The sequence below is a fragment of the Gobius niger genome (assembly GCF_951799975.1).
Source record: "Gobius niger genome assembly, chromosome: 7".
Classification (NCBI taxonomy): domain Eukaryota; kingdom Metazoa; phylum Chordata; class Actinopteri; order Gobiiformes; family Gobiidae; genus Gobius; species Gobius niger.
This window is the reverse complement of record NC_136858.1, coordinates 1,241,458-1,263,367: the sequence shown is the minus strand read 5'-3', so window position 1 is coordinate 1,263,367 and position 21,910 is coordinate 1,241,458. Positions and strand designations below refer to the sequence as shown.

Here is a 21,910-nt window from a genome sequence, read left to right as displayed (position 1 = left end):
CAGTCACAACATGAACAAGGAAACGGACATTTCATCATGAATAGCGGTTCAATGATCATTTCGTAATAATTGTTGTACAACATGAATGGCCAATAAATGATCATAAGCAACACCTCAGCGTCTGTTTACAGTACTGTGTAAAACAGACGTTAAATGCAATCAAGTGGACAAAACCGTTAGCCGTGCACTGCCCAATCAACATTTGTTATGTTATGTTTCAATTTGGCTCATAAGTTATGTGGTTCTGATCGTCAGAAATGAATCAACTGTGGTAAAATGATTGGAGAGAACATACCGGAGAGTCTTTAAAGTCCGCGTGCAGCTTGCCCGTAGTTCAATATGGCGGCAGCTGTAGTGGCGCCTCTGCTGCAACAAACAGTGAATGAAATATCTCCATGACAGGTTGTAAGTTCCACAAAAAGATCAGGCCGAACACTCACCGATGGTTCTGTCGGGAAGTGACTTGAGCACAATCCGTGGAATCAGTTCAGGACAGCCGTTATCCGAAAGACAGAGCAGAAGGGAGTGAGAGCCAGCGCTGCACTAGCCGGAACTTTTCAAAGTTTGTTGAGAGCGCGCACCTCCCGGAAACTCCGCAGTCGGCCGGAAGCTGTCACAGTAGAAGCAATCTACGTAACGTGGGTTACATAGGACACGAGCAGCACAGGGATTGTAACCGGAAAGTGGTGACTGACCTGAAATATTTCATATTAGCCTCTGATCAAAGTGTCTGTGCTGTTTCAGATCCACATGGAGCTCCTGACGCTGATACTGCTGACCCTGTGGACCCAGTGGTCCACCACAGGAGGAGAATGGAGCCCAACAGGTAACTCCTCTGAGGTAACTCCTCTGAGGTAACTCCTCTGAGGTAACTCCTCTGAGGTAACTCCTCTGAGGTAACTCCTCTGAGGTAACTCCTCTGAGGTAACTCCTCTGAGGTGACTCCTCTGAGGTAACTCCTCTGAGGTAACTTCTCTGAGGTAACTCCTCTGAGGTAACTCTTCTGAGGTAACTCCTCTGAGGTAACTCCTCTGAGGTAACTCCTCTGAGGTAACTCCTCTGAGGTAACTCCTCAGAGGTAACTCCTCTTACCTGATTTACTTGCCCATCTATCTTTCCTCTCTGTGACGTAGTCCTTCAGAGTTACAGCACCGACAGTAGCTTATCAAGTCTGCTGCAGTACCAAGAGTGTCCTGTGGGTGGACAAGGGCATGGTGTTAAGGGGAGGTCCTCTGTTTTGTTATTAAAATATATCCATGGTGTCTTCTCTGTCCCCAGTGGAGTCTCACGTGTCCTGTATCTTCATGAAGAACTGTCTTCTGCCCTGTCATGTGCCCTGCTGCTTCAAACCTGTAGATCTTTTGGTTTTGTGGGCTCAACCCCGCATAACGGTTCATTATTTCGAGGAAGGCAAAGACAATCCTAAGGAACAGCACCCCACCTTCAGGGGGCGCACTTCCGTGTTTCCAGAGCAGATCAAAGTGGGGAACGTCTCAATGCAGCTGTCCAACGTCACGCTGGCCGACGAGGGAATCTACCATTGTGTCACAATAGACACAAACAACAATTATAAAAAACGAGAGACGTGGATGAGTCTGAGAGTGGATGGTAAGTCTGAACTGATGTAGGTCTGAACTGATGTAGGTCTGAACTGATGTAGGTCTGAGCTGATGTAGGTCTGAGCTGATGTAGGTCTGAGCTGATGTAGGTCTGAACTGATGTAGGTCTGAGCTGATGTAGGTCTGAGCTGATGTAGGTCTGAACTGATGTAGGTCTGAGCTGATGTAGGTCTGAACTGATGTAGGTCTGAGCTGACGTAGGTCTGAACTGATGTAGATCTGAGCTGATGTAGGTCTGAACTGATGTAGGTCTGAGCTGATGTAAGTCTGAACTGACGTAGGTCTGAACTGATGTAGGTCTGAACTGATGTAGGTCTGAGCTGATGTAGGTCTGAGCTGATGTAGGTCTGAACTGATGTAGGTCTGAGTTGACGTAGGTCTGAGCTGATGTAGGTCTGAACTGATGTAGGTCTGAACTGATGTAGATCTGAGCTGATGTAGGTCTGAGCTGATGTAAGTCTGAGCTGATGTAAGTCTGAACTGATGTAGGTCTGAACTGATGTAGGTCTGAGCTGATGTAGGTCTGAGCTGATGTAAGTCTGAACTGATGTAGATCTGAACTGATGTAAGTCTGAGCTGATGTAGGTCTGAACTGATGTAGGTCTGAGTTGATGTAGGTCTGAGCTGATGTAGGTCTGAACTGATGTAGGTCTGAGCTGATGTAGGTCTGAACTGATGTAGGTCTGAGCTGATGTACGTCTGAACTGATGTAGGTCTGAGCTGATGTAGGTCTGAACTGATGTAGGTCTGAGCTGATGTAGGTCTGAACTGATGTAGGTCTGAGCTGATGTAGGTCTGAACTGATGTAAGTCTGAACTGATGTAGGTCTGAGCTGATGTAAGTCTGAACTGACGTAGGTCTGAGCTGATGTAGGTCTGAACTGATGTAGATCTGAACTGATGTAAGTCTGAACTGATGTAGGTCTGAGCTGATGTAAGTCTGAACTGATGTAGGTCTGAACTGATGTAGGTCTGAGCTGATGTAGATCTGAACTGATGTAGGTCTGAGCTGATGTAAGTCTGAACTGATGTAGGTCTGAGCTGATGTAGGTCTGAGTTGATGTAGGTCTGAGCTGATGTAGGTCTGAACTGATGTAAGTCTGAGCTGATGTAAGTTTGAGCTGATGTAGGTCTGAACTGATGTAAGTCTGAGCTGATGTAGGTCTGAGCTGATGTAGGTCTGAGTTGATGTAGGTCTGAGCTGATGTAGGTCTGAGCTGATGTAGGTCTGAGTTGATGTAGGTCTGAGCTGATGTAGGTCTGAGTTGATGTAGGTCTGAGCTGATGTAGGTCTGAACTGATGTAAGTCTGAACTGATGTAAGTCTGAACTGATGTAGATCTGAGCTGATGTAGGTCTGAACTGATGTAGGTCTGAACTGATGTAGATCTGAACTGATGTAAGTCTGAACTGATGTAAGTCTGAACTGATGTAGGTCTGAACTGATGTAAGTCTGAACTGACGTAGGTCTGAGCTGATGTAGATCTGAACTGACGTAGGTCTGAGCTGATGTAGGTCTGAGCTGATGTAAGTCTGAACTGATGTAGATCTGAGCTGATGTAGGTCTGAGCTGATGTAGGTCTGAGCTGATGTAGATCTGAACTGACGTAGGTCTGAACTGATGTAGATCTGAGCTGATGTAGGTCTGAGCTGATGTAGATCTGAGCTGATGTAGGTCTGAGCTGATGTAGGTCTGAGCTGATGTAGATCTGAGCTGATGTAAGTCTGAACTGATGTAGATCTGAACTGATGTAAGTCTGAACTGATGTAAGTCTGAACTGACGTAGGTCTGAGCTGACGTAGGTCTGAGCTGATGTAGATCTGAGCTGATGTAAGTCTGAACTGACGTAGGTCTGAGCTGACGTAGGTCTGAGCTGACGTAGATCTGAACTGATGTACGTCTGAGTTGATGTAGGTCTGAACTGATTTAAGTCTGAACTGATGTAAGTCTGAGCTGATGTAGGTCTGAGCTGATGTAGGTCTGAGCTGATGTAGGTCTGAGCTGATGTATGTCTGAGCTGATGTAGGTCTGAGCTGACGTAGGTCTGAGCTGACGTAGGTCTGAGCTGATGTAAGTCTGAACTGATGTAAGTCTGAGCTGACGTAGGTCTGAGCTGATGTAGGTCTGAACTGATGTTAGTCTGAGCTGATGTAGGTCTGAGCTGATGTAGGTCTGAGCTGACGTAGGTCTGAGCTGATGTAAGTCTGAACTGATGTAAGTCTGAGCTGATGTAAGTCTGAACTGATGTAGGTCTGAGCTGATGTAGGTCTGAGCTGATGTAGGTCTGAGCTGATGTAGGTCTGAGCTGATGTAGGTCTGAGCTGATGTAAGTCTGAGCTGATGTAGGTCTGAGCTGATGTAGGTCTGAGCTGACGTAGGTCTGAGCTGATGTAAGTCTGAGCTGATGTAGGTCTGAGCTGATGTAAGTCTGAGCTGATGTAGGTCTGAGCTGATGTAGGTCTGAGCTGATGTAGGTCTGAGCTGATGTAGGTCTGAGCTGATGTAAGTCTGAACTGATGTAAGTCTGAGCTGATGTAAGTCTGAACTGATGTAAGTCTGAACTGATGTAGGTCTGAGCTGATGTAAGTCTGAGCTGATGTAGGTCTGAGCTGATGTAAGTCTGAGCTGATGTAGGTCTGAGCTGACGTAGGTCTGAGCTGATGTAGGTCTGAACTGATGTAGGTCTGAGCTGATGTAGGTCTGAGCTGACGTAGGTCTGAACTGATGTAGGTCTGAGCTGACGTAGGTCTGAGCTGACGTAGGTCTGAGCTGACGTAGGTCTGATGTCTGAGTGTCTGCTGCAGGTCCTGTGAAGGCCGTGTCCATGGAGCAGAAAGGAGATGTTCTGGTCTGCAGCTCTGAGGGCATCTACCCACAGCCCAACGTCAGCTGGGCTCCTCCCTCTCGGCACAAAACCCAGTTCAAACCAATGGCGGACCGGCGCTTCTCCCTCACCAGCATTCTCTACCTGGACGCCCCGCCTCCTCAGCAGTACAGCTGTAACATCAGCACTGACCACAGCTGGAAGAGCGCCACCTACAGCCTGCAGCGTGAGTGTGCTCCTGTTCGCTCTTTCAGGGCTCCTCTGTTTTACACTTCATCACATGAACAGGTCCAGCAGGACAGATCAGGTGAGGGGCGGGGCCAGGTGAGGGGCGGGGCCAGGTGAGGGGCGGGGCCAGGCCAGGTTAGGGGCATGACTATACTGTAGGTGTGTTTGAGATGAGCCAGACGGAGCAGTTTCACAGCGACTGCAGACTCTCGGTGCCGGTTAGATTTCTGTTCTTGCTCCAGAGGCTCTGATGTCACGGGCACGTGGAGCACGGAAAGATCTGAGACCCCAACGAGAGCAGCCGACTGGATCAGTGAACACGATATCTGAACGAGACGCTGCTGATCTGAGGCTCTCGTTGTTCTCTGCATGTGGAGCGGTCGGATGGGCTTCAGACTTTTCTCCGCCCAGCGTCTCGTCTCTGAAGCCCATCCGACCGCTCCACATGCAGAGAACAACGAGAGCCTCAGATCAGCAGCGTCTCGTTCAGATATCGCGTTCACAGATCCAGTCGGCTGATCCAGTCGCTGTAAAACTGCTCCGTCTGGCTCATCTCGAACACACCTTATGTCAGGTGAGGGGCAGGGCTAGGTCCTGTTGAGGGGCTCGGTCAGTTGAGGGGGCAGTGCTAGGTTAGATGAGGGTGTGGGTCTAGGCCGGTGAGTGGGCAGGGTCAGGGGGCGGAGCAGCTTCAGACTAACAGCTGAACAGTGAGTCAGAGCTCTGTGTGTCTTCAGCTCTATTGGAGATTTCCACAAACATCACCATCCCCTGTGTGGATGCCATGGTTCCAGAGAAGAGCCTGGTGTGGACCTTCAACCACTTCCAGACCATCATGAGCAGGAGCGGAGCAGAGGTCACCTACACTGACCTCTGGAGGCGGTTTGTGGAGGGCGTGTCAGACCGGGGCAGTCTGAGTCTGAAGGAGCTGAGCTCGGAGCAGGAGGGAGTGTACATCTGTGAGCTCCACACGGACGACACCACCTACATCTCCAGGACTGTGCTCGGACACACAACTCCAGGTGAGGCTTACGCACCGTGCTGCATGTTCATCTTAAGGTGCATACACACCAAACGCTTTCCGGGCGTCAAAAACGCGCCTAAAGCCCGTAGTTAGATGCTTGTGCTTACGTGAAGTCAGACGCTTTTCACACCGATGCTCTGGTCACACGTCCACGTGTGTTCGTAGCTACAACAGGCGTCCTCCAGGCCCAAACACATTCCCAGCACAGATTCAGCTGCTGAAATAAGTTTTCTTGTCGCCGCCTTTAATCCTGGTGTTCAGGTAAAGAAACACTGAAATGTCGTTGTAAAAGTCCCAGAGCTGCTGTAGCTCCGGTTCACAAAGAAGCTAGACCTCCGTGACTTGTTTACATCTGAGGGCCGGTGGAACATCTGCCCCGGTGGCTCAGCTACAACGTACGTCACTGTTGGAGAAAGCTCCTGATTGGTCGACGCTCGCAAACTTCTCCAAAAAGTTCAACATTTCACAACTCTAGCGTGGGCTGCGCTCGACGCCCTGGAGGCGTCAAAAGCTGACCACGCACGGAAAGCTTCAAAACGCGCCGCACAGGAGGCGATGATTTAAAGGTATGTAGGTACGTATTTTATCTCACAAACTTGAACAAACAAACAAATGTAAAGTTTCCTCTGATGAAGAATGACGTCTCTGGAGTAAAGGAAACAGAGCAGGAGGTGAAGGACTTTTATTTAGGATAAACTTTAAATGAAGCGATATCTGAACGAGACGCTGCTGATCTGAGGCTCTCGTTGTTCTGCATGTGGAGGGTCGGATGGACTTCAGACTTTTCTCCGCCCCCGTTGCGTCAGCGACTCTCGATCATCCAGGCGAGGCACATCCGCATCTCGAACACACCTGTTTTGGCGCTCCCTGAGGCGCGTCCTCCGGCGCATCGTGGATATCGAGCAGCAAGTGTATAAAACTGCTGGCGTTCAGCGAGAGTCAGGCGGTGTACTTACTTATTCCACACTCTCCTGTGAATGTTTACATGTTATGGCCAATAAAAATATGATCAAATGTAAATGTTTGGGTGGTATTAGTTTAAGGTCTCTCATCTCGGGTCTCACTCCTCAAGTTCGGCCCCACTTTCCAGTGGGGTTCCACAGGGCTCAATCCTGGAGCCCCTCTTCTTTTCTTTCTTTGGTTTTATTTTTGAAAAACACACACTTTCTTTTCATTGCTTTGCAGATGATATTCAAGTTTATCTGCCTCTAAAATCAACCTCGCTCCAAACCGTGTCAAATTGTCTGCAAGACATAAAAAATTGGATGGCACAAATCTAAATGAAAAGAAAACAGAGATGGCATTATTTGGTCATTTTATCGCTGCAGATGTTGCTCTGCTTGGCCCACTCGCTCCTTATGTTCGTCTGTGAGGGATCTTGGCGTCATGTTGGACAGCTCTTTTAAACTACACAAGCAAATGAGTTCAGTTTCCAAACTAGCTTTTTCCAGATGCGCCTTTTAAGTAAAGTCAAATCCTACATTCCTCCAAACGAACTTGAAAAAGCAGCACATGCTCTCATTACCACTGGTTTAGACGACTGTAATGCTTTGTACTGTGGTTTGGACAAAGCGTCCATTAAGAGGCAAAACGCAGCGGCCGCTCGCTGACCGGCACCAGATTCTTTTGATTGTTTTTAAATGTTTAAATGGCACCTCTGTGTCTGTCTGAGCTACTCTCTGTCCAGGCCCCGTCCAGAGCACTTGGCTCAGCTGACCTGCTCCTCCTGGATGTGTCCAAAACACACATGAAAACCAGAGGAGACAGAGCCTTTTCCGCCGCTGCCCCCGACTGTGGAACGCTCTGCCCCCCGACTGTGGAACGCTCTGCCCCCCGACTGTGGAACGCTCTGCCCCCCGACTGTGGAACGCTCTGTCCCCCGACTGTGGAACGCTCTGTCCACCGACTGTGGAACGGTCAGTCCCCCGACTGTGGAACGGTCAGTCCACCGACTGTGGAACGCTCTGCCCCTCGACTGTGGAACGCTCTGCCCCCGACTGTGGAACGCTCTGCCCCCCGACTGTGGAACGCTCTGCCCCCCGACTGTAGAACGCTCTGCCCCCCGACTGTGGAACGCTCTGTCCACCGACTGTGGAACGCTCTGCCCCCCGACTGTGGAACGCTCTGCCCCCCGACTGTAGAACGCTCTGCCCCCCGACTGTGGAACGCTCTGTCCCCCGACTGTGGAACGCTCTGTCCACCGACTGTGGAACGGTCAGTCCCCCGACTGTGGAACGCTCTGTCCACCGACTGTGGAACGCTCTGCCCCTCGACTGTGGAACGCTCTGCCCCCGACTGTGGAACGCTCTGCCCCCCGACTGTGGAACGCTCTGCCCCCGACTGTAGAACGCTCTGCCCCCCGACTGTAGAACGCTCTGCCCCCGACTGTGGAACGCTCTGCCCCCCGACTGTGGAACGCTCTGTCCACCGACTGTGGAACGCTCTGCCCCTCGACTGTGGAACGCTCTGCCCCCCGACTGTGGAACGCTCTGTCCCCCGACTGTGGAACGCTCTGCCCCCCGACTGTGGAACGCTCTGCCCCCCGACTGTGGAACGCTCTGCCCCGACTGTGGAACGCTCTGCCCCCCGACTGTGGAACGCTCTGCCCCCCGACTGTGGAACGCTCTGCCCCCCCACTGTGGAACGCTCAGCCCCTCGACTGTGGAACGCTCTGCCCCTCGACTGTGGAACGCTCTGCCCTCCGACTGTGGAACGCTCTGCCCCTCGACTGTGGAACGCTCTGTCCCCCGACTGTGAAACGCTCTGTCCCCCGACTGTGGAACGCTCTGCCCCCGACTGTAGAACGCTCTGTCCCCCGACTGTGGAACGCTCTGCCCCCCGACTGTGGAACGCTCTGCCCCCGACTGTGGAACGCTCTGCCCTCCGACTGTGGAACGCTCTGCCCTCCGACTGTGGAACGCTCTGCCCCCGACTGTGGAACGCTCTGTCCCCCGACTGTGGAACGCTCTGCCCCCGACTGTAGAACGCTCTGTCCCCCGACTGTGGAACGCTCTGCCCCCCGACTGTGGAACGCTCTGTCCCCCGACTGTGGAACGCTCTGCCCCCCGACTGTGGAACGCTCTGCCCCCCGACTGTGGAACGCTCTGCCCCCGACTGTGGAACGCTCTGTCCCCCGACTGTGGAACGCTCTGCCCCCCGACTGTAGAACGCTCTGTCCCCCGACTGTGGAACGCTCTGCCCCCCGACTGTGGAACGCTCTGTCCCCCGACTGTGGAACGCTCTGCCCCCGACTGTGGACGCTCTGCCCCCCGACTGTGGAACGCTCTGCCCCCGACTGTGGAACGCTCTGCCCCCGACTGTGGAACGCTCTGCCCCCGACTGTGGAACGCTCTGCCCCCCGACTGTGGAACGCTCTGTCCCCCGACTGTGGAACGCTCTGCCCCCCGACTGTGGAACGCTCTGCCCCTCAGCATCCGTTTGGCCCCGACTCTAAGCAGTTTCAAGTCCTCCCTGAAAACCCACCTCTTTACACAGGCTTTTTGATATGCTCAACTGTTTCTCCATTGTATTTTTTGTTTAATTGTTCTTGACGTTATAGTTTCTTTTGCCTTGTTTGTATTTGTATTCCTAGTTTTTATCATGTGTTTGTGTTGTGAGGCAATGTAGGCACTGTACATTTATATTTCTTCAAATAATGCTTATAATGAGAGATTAATTCTTCATGGATAAAAATAGCCCATGACACATTTTTTACAACCCTCTCGGACAAAATGAAGGAGAGAAATGATTCCTGGTGAAACCACTGCTCTGAACTGTCCTCATACTGTACGTTAGGATGGAACGCTGATTCTACTTTTTATTTCTGTCAGTATACTGTGCTTTGTCCGAATCAACAGAAGTTAATGTTGGCGGGCTGTGGGTTCTCATTGGTCCATCAGTTGCCAAAGCAACCCCAGTCCCCCTCTAGCCCCGCCCCCTCAGCAGTTTTCTGTTCTGGCACAGATTTGTCAGACTTGAACAGTTTTAGAAGCAAAGTTGTTCTTGTAAAGTTCAAATCTCAATTTAAAGTTGAAACGTTTCAAACATGTTTTCCTTATGTTTGTGACGGTTTTGAGCTAAACTCTTCTTCCTAAATGAATGTGTGAATGCTGAAGGTGACCTGAGCATTTATGACTCTCTGATGAAGGACTGAGTCCTGATTAAACCCAGAGGTTTATATTTTCAAAGGAATAATCCCTCTGTCCTTCAGATGAATCTGAATAATAGTCCAGGTTCACATGTGTCTGCAGAGGTACTCAGTGCTGCTGCTGTCGGGGCCTCAGTGTCTGCGGTCCTGGTCCTCATCATCATCATCATCATCGTCATCGTCATCTTCATCGTGCAGAAGAAGAAGAAGAAGAAGAAGAAGCATCAGGTAAGAGAGAGTTTTCACACATTCCATCCTTCTGTTTTGATCTGCTTTAACCGTGGGGCCGGGTCACAGAGACAGAAGTCTGAGCAGAGACGCCCAGACTTCCCTCTCCCCAGACACCTCCTCCAGCTGTCCTAGAGCGATCCTGAAGAGGACACCAGCTCAGAGACATGGCGTGTCCCGGGTTTCCCATTGTAACCATTGTCACACTTGGCTCTAAAATGACTCTGTACTGTTTGGCTCAGGCTCAGGAGCTTCAGGCTCTGACCTGTTGTTATTGGTCACTGTGAATCGGCTCTTTTCAGAGTTACTTTGGAGGTCAGCACGAACATGACACTAAACACGTGTGCTCGAAGACGCTCTCATTTCTACATTTTTCACTCATGGTTATTGTGAGGAAAAGTGTTCTATGATTATTCATTATCGAAATTAAGGAGAGTTTCTCAATTTTTATAAAGGATTGTCTAAATGTTCATATATATCATATATCAATGGTTTTGTACCAATATCACACAGGAGTTTCCTCACAGCTGCACCGCACATTAAGGCAATAAAACAGAGCAGTAAATAAGACGCTGTAAAGTTCAGGTGAATGAAGTATCCAGGCAAACTTAAGTAACTCCTCCCCCTAGAGGCCATAAGTGCAATGATTTTTTAACTTATTAATTGTCTTGGAGAGTAAATACTACGCTGACAGGAAAGGCGAAGGGAGAGAAGCATATTGTTCATCCAATTATACAATGGAAATCATTTTTTTCACTCAAACTTGGCTGTAAATACTGTTTAAAGTGACGTTAGCCCACAGTTAGCTTTGTCCGTTAGCATGTTAGCTTCTTCTTCGTGATTCCATTAGTGTGTATTGGCGACTCCGACCCGGTGGCAGTCAAGTTGCAAACATGGTTTTCTGTACAGAGACACCAGGGGGAGATGAAAGACCCTTCACTCATCCCATAAACTTTTGTATTACCCCCACAGGGACTACGGGGAGGGTTTATTAAGGTAAACACGTTACTTAGTACTGCTTTAAAGTCCAAATAAGTGTCGGCAGGAGGTGGTGACGAGCGTCCCCGGTCCTGAGTATGTTTCCGCACTGGAGTTTCCCAGCTATCATCTGGAGTCGTGAATATGAGAAACCTGCCCCTTCACTCGTATTAGTTTACATGGGGTCTGAGAAGTGAAGATAAGATCAGTTCTATGACACAATCATCGAGTTTACACTGTCCTTTCGCCAGGTCTGGTCCTCAGTGATCTTTTGCTGCCTTCGTTTATGGGTTTACTTCATCAACTACAGAGTACAGATGATGGCTCAAGAACCTTCACCTTCAAGAGCTGCATGTGGTGAACTCAATTGTAACAAATGTTTGTTTTTTCAGGGGGCAAACCCAGAAGAAGAGATGTAAGTGCTTCCTCTGACTCCTCTGTCTCCTCTGTGTTCTTCCTCTGTCTCCTCTGACTCCTCTGTCTCCTCTGTCTCCTCTGTCTCCTCTGTCTCCTCTGACTCCTCTGTCTCCTCTGTCTCCTCTGACTCCTCTGTCTCCTCTGTCTCCTCTGTCTCCTCTGTCTCCTCTGTCTCCTCTGACTCCTCTGTCTCCTCTGTCTCCTCTGTCTCCTCTGTCTCCTCTGTCTCCTCTGACTCCTCTGTCTCCTCTGTCTCCTCTGACTCCTCTGACTCCTCTGTGCTCTTCCTCTTTCTCCTCTGTCTCCTCTGTCTCCTCTGTCTCCTCTGTCTCCTCTGTCTCTGCTGTGCTCTTCCTCGTTTATATCTTCTGTTTTCACAGGCCACTGATCCAAACCAAAAGCGTTGGTGAGAGAATCCTGGAGGAGACATTGGGAGGTTTGTCAGAGGATGATCTTCATGAGTTCAAGCGTCTCCTGATGGACCAGAGTGAGATGAAGGAGAAACCTGTGATTCTCTGCACTGAGACAGACGTCAGTAAAGCCCTGGTTAAAGCTTACGGCGTCCGCAGCATCAGCGTCACCAAGAGACTTCTGGAGAAGATGCGGAGGAACCATCTGGTGAAGAAGCTGTCTGAACAGTACAATGATCCTGAAGGTACTGAAGACACACAAAACCAGACAATACCACTACATAATAATAATAATAATTAAAGCCGCGCGCGGCGATAAAGGCCCTCGCCCCTGGCGCACTCCCCGCTCGCTCTCGTCTCTTGCGACCACTCTTCATCACACTAGGTCCTTGCGAGCCCCATGATTGAACTTGCTCATTTTGACGTGAAAATCCCTATTAAGTTGCATTATTCTGCTTTATATGCGAAAATCCCTATTAAGTTGCATTAAAGTGCATTTTATGCGAAAGTCCCTTTAAGTTGCATTACAGTACATTATATGCGAAAGTGCCTTGAAGTTGCATTACAGTTTATTATATGCGAAAGTCCCTTTAAGTTGCATTACAGTTTATTATATGCGAAAGTCCCTTTAAGTGGCATTACAGTTTATTATATGCGAAAGTCCCTTTAAGTTGCATTACAGTGCATTTTATGCGAAAGTCCCTTTAAGTTGCATTACAGTTTATTATATGCGAAAGTCCCTTTAAGTTGCATTACAGTTTATTATATGCGAAAGTCCCTTTAAGTTGCATTACAGTTTATTATATGCGAAAGTCCCTTTAAGTTGCATTACAGTTTATTATATGCGAAAGTCCCTTTAAGTTGCATCACAGTTTATTATATGCGAAAGTCCCTTTAAGTTGCATTACAGTTTATTATATGCGAAAGTCCCTTTAAGTTGCATTACAGTGCATTATATGCGAAAGTCCCTTTAAGTTGCATCACAGTTTATTATATGCGAAAGTCCCTTTAAGTTGCATCACAGTTTATTATATGCGAAAGTCCCTTTAAGTTGCATGACAGTGCATTATATGCGAAAGTCCCTTTAAGTTGCATCACAGTTTATTATATGCGAAAGTCCCTTTAAGTTGCATTACAGTGCATTATATGCGAAAGTCCCTTTAAGTTGCATCACAGTTTATTATATGCGAAAGTCCCTTTAAGTTGCATTACAGTACATTATATGCGAAAGTCCCTTTAAGTGGCATTACAGTTTATTATATGTGAAAGTCCCTTTAAGTTGCATCACAGTTTATTTTATGCGAAAGTACCTTTAAGTTGCATTACAGTTTATTATTTGCGAAAGTCCCTTTAAGTTGCATCACAGTTTATTATATGCGAAAGTCCCTTTAAGTTGCATTACAGTACATTTTATGCGAAAGTCCCTTTAAGTTGCATTACAGTACATTATATGCGAAAGTCCCTTTAAGTTGCATTACAGTACATTATATGCGAAAGTCCCTTTAAGTGGCATTACAGTTTATTATATGTGAAAGTCCCTTTAAGTTGCATTACAGTGCATTATATGCGAAAGTCCCTTTAAGTTGCATTACAGTACATTATATGCGAAAGTCCCTTTAAGTTGCATTACAGTACATTATATGCGAAAGTGCCTTTAAGTTGCATTACAGTACATTATATGCGAATGTCCCTTTAATTGCATTATAGTGCTATTGTGAAAATCCCTATGTAGTGGCATAATTGTTAAAATCTCTGACAGACTTCACTGTATCATAATCCTATTAAAATGCCGGCAAGAATAGAGAAAGCATTAGAAAAGTGTCACAGCCATATTTGAACCAGCAACCTCCTACACCAAAGACAAGCACACTATCCCTGAGCTGCAGGTCCATGGTAGTTGGACTGTGATGTGCGCTAGTTTTGTCTAAGTTATCGAGCAGAAGTTAGTTCCCAGCATCCCACTGGAGGAGAGAGGTAGCTTCAAGTCATGCCCCCCCCCATACATTTCCTCGATTGTTTTCGACATTTTCCCTAGTGTTGCCTCAATTGTTTTCCTACGATCCCCCCATTTCTAGCTCTTTAGTGACGCATATGAAAGCGTTTTTCATGAGAGTGGGACCGTAGGTGCGGTTAAAAAAAAAAAAAAAAGAGCAAAGGTCAAAATTGACCCAGCAATCTCATGGTTGGAAACCCAATGCACAAGCAATAACGCTACACGGGCACAGCAAATCTTATGAAACGTGCTGTACTCATGTGACAATGTGTGCAGTGGCCCATGTAAAAGGTGAAAGCAATAGAAAAGTGTCAAGGCTGTGTTTGGACTAGCAACGTCCTTCACTTGAAACATGGGCCTGATGACAGCTTGGCTTATTTAAATTCCCAGGCTGCAATTTTGTACCAGCAACACACTGGAGGAGAGGTTTTTTCCCCGTTTTTAATGAGTGTGGGACCATAGGCAATGATTCATGTTCTTACCGGAAGGTGTTGAGTCCAAAAGAAAAAGGAAATAAAAAAAAGTTTAGGTTGGGATTTGATCCAGCAACCTCCTGCACACTAGCTCAGCACTCTACCAATGAAGCTACTCAGGTTGAGTGAACTGCTACGAAACGTCCCGCAATCATGTGTTTTAGGCTGTGACAATGTGTGCAGCGGGCAATGGAAAAGGTGAAGGCAATATGAAAGTGTCAAGGTTGTGTTTGGACTAGTTACCTCCTTCACTTGAGACGAACATGCTATCACTGAGCTGTAATTGCAAGCAAACATGGGCCTGATGACTGCTTGGGTTTTCTAAATTCACAGGCTGAAATTTGATCCCAGCAACACACTTGAGGGGTAATTTCCCTGTTTTTAATGAGTGTGGAACCATCGGCGACGATGCATGTTCTAACCAGAAAGTGCTGAGTCCAAAGAAAAAAAAAATGAAAAAGAGTCAAGGTCAGAATTTGACCCAGCAACCTCCTGTACACTAACCCAGCTCTCTACCAACGGAGCTACTTCGGCTGAGAAAAATATAGCAGAGGTGAAATGAATGTCATGAGAGACTCCGCACTTGTGTGTTTGCAGGAAACGGATTAACAGCTTAGAAAATAATATATTGTATCATTTTGTAATTGGGGTAAATTCCTGGCTGCCCAAAGAATCGTTGAGAGGGGGTTTCAGCCCTGCAGCACCCTCGATATTGAAGCTATTATTTGGTAAGACCCATATAGTATGAGGAACACACAGAGAGACGGACAGGAAACAGTCGAATTGAACTTCCTGTGATTGTACAGTTGAGAAAAACGTGACTTTGGAGGCAAAAACGTCCAAATTAAAGCTGATGTCTGTTAGAGAGGGGTAGTATAAGTATATACGAGTCCAAAAGTGTAGCTTTTGTGAAGAAAGGGGGAAATTTGGAATACTGGCGAATTTCAGGAGAAACTCTGACAGAAGCCAGCATGCTGCTAGGTTAAGACCTCTGGCGATGTTCACGGAGGATGGGCGGGCCACTTACAAGCGATAGCGGCTGCGTGTGCACAGCATTAGGTCCAGGTGGGGAATGTGCACGTGCGCCGGATTGGGTCCGTTCCAATCCGGCCAAGTCTGTGAAAGATATGAGGCTTTGAAATTTGCTAAAAATGGCCTGTCAGTTGCGGCCTTGTCATGACCACGCCCAATAGTTTAGAAAAAATTGAAATAATGATTTAGAAAGCCACATGGGTTTGGGACATGTTGGCCAAAATTGGAGGCTTTGCATTGAAAACTCGGGGATCAGGGGCCAGAAGTTCAAGAGGTACGATTTTGAAGGTTTGAGGTTCGGGCCAAGATGGCCGACTTCCTGTAGCATTTAGGGCGGGGTCATAATATCATTTTTGACATGTCCTGACGTGGTCTATGTCCCTGGCCAATGTCACATTTGTACGATGATTTTTTTTGCGACCGCTCCTCCATTGGGTCAATGTAAACTGCCTGTTTGAGGGGGCGCCACAGAGTCAACTTTTATTATTTTCTCTCGCGAACCCCACCCAAAATTAGAGCTTGCGGAGCACTACGTTTTGACCCCTGTTACTTGCGAATCGGTTCACGTTTGCTACGTGAATTCTTGCGTTTTCGTCCCCCGTTATCAATTTTAATTAGTCCCTCGCGGGACACTGCGTGTCCATTGCTCGGGCCTAATAATAATAATAATAATAATAATAATAATCATAATCATAATCATAATCATAATCATAATCATAATCATAATAATAATCATCATAATCATAATAATAATAATAATCATCATAATCATAATGCATTTGTTTCATATATCGCTTTTCTGAACACTCACTACAAACATCACACACTCTACAGCAGGGTTCAGCCACCGACATTAAAACATTCACTACAAACATCACACACTCTACAGCAGGATTCAGCCACTGACATTACAACATTCACTACAAACATCACACACTCTACAGCAGGGTTCAGCCACCGACATTACAACATTCACTACAAACATCACACACTCTACAGCAGGGTTCAGCCACCGACATTAAAACATTCACTACAAACATCACACACTCTACAGCAGGGTTCAGCCACCGACATTACAACATTCACTACAAACATCACACACTCTACAGCAGGGTTCAGCCACCGACATTACAACATTCACTACAAACATCACACACTCTACAGCAGGGTTCAGCCGCTGACATTACAACATTCACTACAAACATCACACACTCTACAGCAGGGTTCAGCCACCGACATTACAACATTCACTACAAACATCACACACTCTACAGCAGGGTTCAGCCACCGACATCACAACATTCACTACAAACATCACACACTCTACAGCAGGGTTCAGCCACCGACATTACAACATTCACTACAAACATCACACACTCTACAGCAGGGTTCAGCCAATGACATCACAACATTCACTACAAACATCACACACTCTACAGCAGGGTTCAGCCACCGACACTAAAACATTCACTACAAACATCACACACTCTACAGCAGGGTTCAGCCACCGACATTACAACATTCACTACAAACATCACACACTCTACAGCAGGGTTCAGCCACCGACATTACAACATTCACTACAAACATCACTCACTCTACAGCAGGGTTCAGCCACCGACATTACAACATTCACTACAAACATCACTCACTCTACAGCAGGGTTCAGCCACCGACATCACAACATTCACTACAAACATCACACACTCTACAGCAGGGTTCAGCCACTGACATTAAATCATTCACTACAAACATCACACACTCTACAGCAGGGTTCAGCCACCGACATTACAACATTCACTACAAACATCACACACTCTACAGCAGGGTTCAGCCACCGACACTACAATATTCACTACAAACATCACACACTCTACAGCAGGGTTCAGCCGCCGACATTACAACATTCACTACAAACATCACACACTCTACAGCAGGGTTCAGCCGCCGACATTAAAACATTCACTACAAACATCACACACTCTACATCAGGGTTCAGCCACCGACATTACAACATTCACTACAAACATCACACACTCTACAGCAGGGTTCAGCCACTGACATTACAACATTCACTACAAACATCAACACACTCTACAGCAGGGTTCAGCCACCGACATTACAACATTCACTACAAACATCACACACTCTACAGCAGGGTTCAGCCACCGACATTACAACATTCACTACAAACATCACACACTCTACAGCAGGGTTCAGCCACCGACATTACAACATTCACTACAAACATCACACACTCTACAGCAGGGTTCAGCCACCGACATTACAACATTCACTACAAACATCACACACTCTACAGCAGGGTTCAGCCACCGACATTACAACATTCACTACAAACATCACACACTCTACAGCAGGGTTCAGCCACCGACAGTGAAACATTCACTACAAACATCACACACTCTACAGCAGGGTTCAGCCACCGACATTACAACATTCACTACAAACATCACACACTCTACAGCAGGGTTCAGCCACCGACATTACAACATTCACTACAAACATCACACACTCTACAGCAGGGTTCAGCCACCGACATTAAAACATTCACTACAAACATCACACACTCTACAGCAGGGTTCAGCCACCGACATTACAACATTCACTACAAACATCACACACTCTACAGCAGGGTTCAGCCACCGACATTACAACATTCACTACAAACATCACACAGCCGCCGAAATTACAACATTCACTACAAACATCACACACTCTACAGCAGGGTTCAGCCACCGACATTACAACATTCACTACAAACATCACACACTCTACAGCAGGGTTCAGCCACCGACATTAAAACATTCACTACAAACATCACACACTCTACAGCAGGGTTCAGCCACCGACATTACAACATTCACTACAAACATCACACACTCTACAGCAGGGTTCAGCCACCGACATTACAACATTCACTACAAACATCACACACTCTACAGCAGGGTTCAGCCACCGACATTACAACATTCACTACAAACATCAACACACTCTACAGCAGGGTTCAGCCACCGACATTACAACATTCACTACAAACATCAACACACTCTACAGCAGGGTTCAGCCGCCGACATTACAACATTCACTACAAACATCAACACACTCTACAGCAGGGTTCAGCCACCGACATTACAACATTCACTACAAACATCAACACACTCTACAGCAGGGTTCAGCCACCGACATTACAACATTCACTACAAACATCACACACTCTACAGCAGGGTTCAGCCACCGACATTACAACATTCACTACAAACATCACACACTCTACAGCAGGGTTCAGCCACCGACATTACAACATTCACTACAAACATCACACACTCTACAGCAGGGTTCAGCCACCGACATTACAACATTCACTACAAACATCACACACTCTACAGCAGGGTTCAGCCACCGACATTACAACATTCACTACAAACATCACACACTCTACAGCAGGGTTCAGCCGCCGACATCACAACATTCACTACAAACATCACACACTCTACAGCAGGGTTCAGCCGCCGACATTAAAACATTCACTACAAACATCACACACTCTACAGCAGGGTTCAGCCACCGACATTACAACATTCACTACAAACATCGCACACTCTACAGCAGGGTTCAGCCACCGACATCATCCAAACATTCACTCGTCTCGGACCAAGTAAAGGCTTAAAGCGCAGCTACTTTTACTTCATTGTTCTGCTGATGTTCTGCTGATGTTCTGATGATGATCTGCTGATGCTCTGCTGATGTTCTGATGATGATCTGCTGATGTTCTGCTGATGTTCGGATGATGTTCTGATGATGTTCTGATGATGATCTGCTGATGCTCTGCTGATGCTCTGCTGATGTTCTGATGATGTTCTGCTGATGCTCTAATGATGTTCTAATGATGATCTGATAATGTTCTGATGATGATCTGCTGATGTTCTGCTGATGTTCTGCTAATGTTCTGCTGATGTTCTGATGATGTTCTGATGATGTTCTGATGTCTCATGTGTCTCATGTGTACCTGTGTCTGTGTTCAACAGAAATCATTAAAGTGTGTAATGACGACATGAAGTCAAAGCTGAGAGAGAGGTTCAAGAATCGGTCTGAGGGACTGAGCAAGAAGCAGATGGAGTTCAGTGAAGTCTACACTGAGCTCTTCATCACTGAGGGAGACTCTGGGCGGGTCAATGAGGAGCACGAGGTCAGACAGATGGAGAGAGACTCCAGGAGGTCAGGCCAGGAGAAGACCGTCCTCTGCCAAGACATCTTCAAAGGCACTGACCAGAGAGAAGATCCAAGAGCGGTGCTGACGAAGGGCGTGGCTGGAGTGGGGAAGACGGTGCTGACTCAGAAGTTCAGTCTGGACTGGGCTGAAGGCAGAGAAAACCAGGACGTGGAGCTGCTGTTCCACTTCACCTTCAGAGAGCTCAACATGCTCAGAAGCAGAACGTTCAGCCTGGTGGAGCTGCTGCACCACTGCTTCAGTCAGACCAAAGATCTCTTCAGCTTTAACGGTCTCCAGCTGCTCTTCATCTTGGACGGTCTGGACGAGTACAGTCCTCCTCTGGACTTCAGCATCAAGATCAAAGACCTGACTGATCCCACAGAGAGCGCCTCAGTGGAGGAGCTGCTGGTGAACCTCATCAAGGGGTACCTGCTTCCCTCCGCTCGCCTCTGGATAACCACACGCCCCGCGGCGGCCAATCAGATCCCTGAGGAGTGCGTCTCCATGGTGACAGAGGTGCGAGGGTTCACCGACGAACAGAAGGAGCAGTACTTCAGGAACAGGTTCACAGACGAGCAGCAGGCCAACAAAGTCATCTCCCACATCAAGACATCACGGAGCCTCTTCATCATGTGCCACCTCCCGATCATCTGCTGGATCATCTCTGATGTTCTGCTCCATCTGATAAACACAAACACTGAAGATCTTCCAACAACCCTCACTGAGATGTACGTCCACTTCCTGGTGGTCCAAGTCAAAGTCAAGAACAAAAAGTACAAAGGCCAAAAAGAGTCAGTTGATCCCTGGACTCCAGAGACCAAGGAGATGGTGAAGTCTCTGGGAAAACTGGCCTTTGAGAAGCTGCTGAACGGAAAGCTGATCTTCTACGAGAGTGACCTGAGCGAGTGTGGGCTGGACTCTGAGAAGATCGCTCAGTCCGGAGTCTTCACACAGGTGTTCAGTGAGCAGCCAGGCCAAGGAGAGAGCAAAGTCTACTGCTTCATCCATCTGAGTGTGCAGGAGTTCTTGGCTGCTCTTCAAGTCCATGAGACCTTCTACAGCTCTGGAGAGAACCTGCTGTCCCCATCACGCTCCTCTGAGAGCCCTGACCCAGAGGAGAACCTGCAGTCTACACCACGCTCCTCTGAGAGCCCTGACCCAGAGGAGAACCTGCTGTCCCCATCACGCTCCTCTGAGAGCCCTGAGACCTTCTACCGCACTGCTGTGGACCAGGCCTTACAGAGTCCAAACGGACACCTGGACCTGTTCCTGCGCTTCCTCCTGGGGCTGTCTCTGCCGACCAATCAGAGGCTGCTGCAGGGTCTGCTGATTGAAACAGGAAGTGACTTGACCAATCAGAGGACAGTGAAGTACGTCAAACAGAAGCTGGATGAAAGGGGCGTGTCTGCAGAGCGGAGGCTGCTGCAGGGTCTGCTGATTGAAACAGGAAGTGACTTGACCAATCAGAGGACAGTGAAGTACTTCAAACAGAAGCTGGATGAAGAGGGCGTGTCTGCAGAGCGGAGGCTGAACCTGCTGCACTGTCTGAGCGAGCTGAACGACCGCAGTCTGGTGGAGCAGATCCAGAAGGTCACGAGAGAAGGACGTCTCTCTGACACAAACATGTCTCCAGCTCAGTGGTCCGCCCTGTCCTTCCTCCTGCTGTCCTCAGACTCAGACCTGGACCACTTTGACCTCAGGAAATACTGTCCCAGAGAGGAGGGTCTCCTGGGTCTGCTGCCCGTCGTCAAAGCCTCCACCAAAGCCACGTGAGTTTCCTCCCTCAGCTGTGTCCTGTGTGTGGACATGGTCAGACATGGTCAGTGATGTCTCCTCTCTCCTCAGCCTGTCCTTCTGTCGTCTGACCTCTGACTGCTGTGGTCCTCTGGCCTCAGTGCTCAGCTCCTCCAGTCTCAAACACCTGGACCTCAGTATGAATTACCTCCTGGACTCAGGAGTGGAGCTGCTGTGTGAGGGACTGAAGACCTGCAGGCTGGACACTCTCAGGTGAGTCTCAGAACAGTGGAAACAGCAGCTCACATCAGTTACGACGGTGCAGCTGAACACATGGATGTTTCCTCAGTGTCAGTTTAGAGAGTAGTGTCTAGTTTAGTCTTTAACATCTTAGTTTTAATGTCAGAGTAAAAACAGATTAAGTTTTCAACATCTGCACTTTAGTTACTCCTAGAGACTCCACACTTTACAAGCTGGAAGTCAGCATTCAGAAGCTTTTTACACAAGGATTTTTACAGATCTAATTCCTGACGTGTTTATTCAGCGTTGAACCAAAAACACGGAGGAATTATA

General features: G+C 47.8%; 2 protein-coding genes across 2 annotated transcripts in view; one reads left to right on the top strand and one right to left on the bottom strand.

The window, feature by feature from the left end:
- The window catches only part of poc1b (POC1 centriolar protein B), a gene marked incomplete at its 3' end in the record, with an annotated part of 379,874 nt that overhangs the window by 279,454 nt on the left and 78,510 nt on the right, over window positions 1-21,910 (bottom strand). The window lies entirely within an intron of this gene.
- On the top strand, window positions 743-21,614 carry LOC306965643 (NLR family CARD domain-containing protein 3-like; the record flags this gene model as incomplete). The annotated part of the gene is made up of 9 exons (XM_079560163.1): window positions 743-826; window positions 1,279-1,608; window positions 4,423-4,668; window positions 5,408-5,692; window positions 9,945-10,069; window positions 11,440-11,462; window positions 11,845-12,119; window positions 19,419-21,372; window positions 21,449-21,614. Exons 1-9 carry the CDS (start codon window positions 751-753, stop codon window positions 21,612-21,614), a joined length of 3,480 nt encoding a protein of 1,159 aa, XP_079416289.1. The 5' UTR covers window positions 743-750.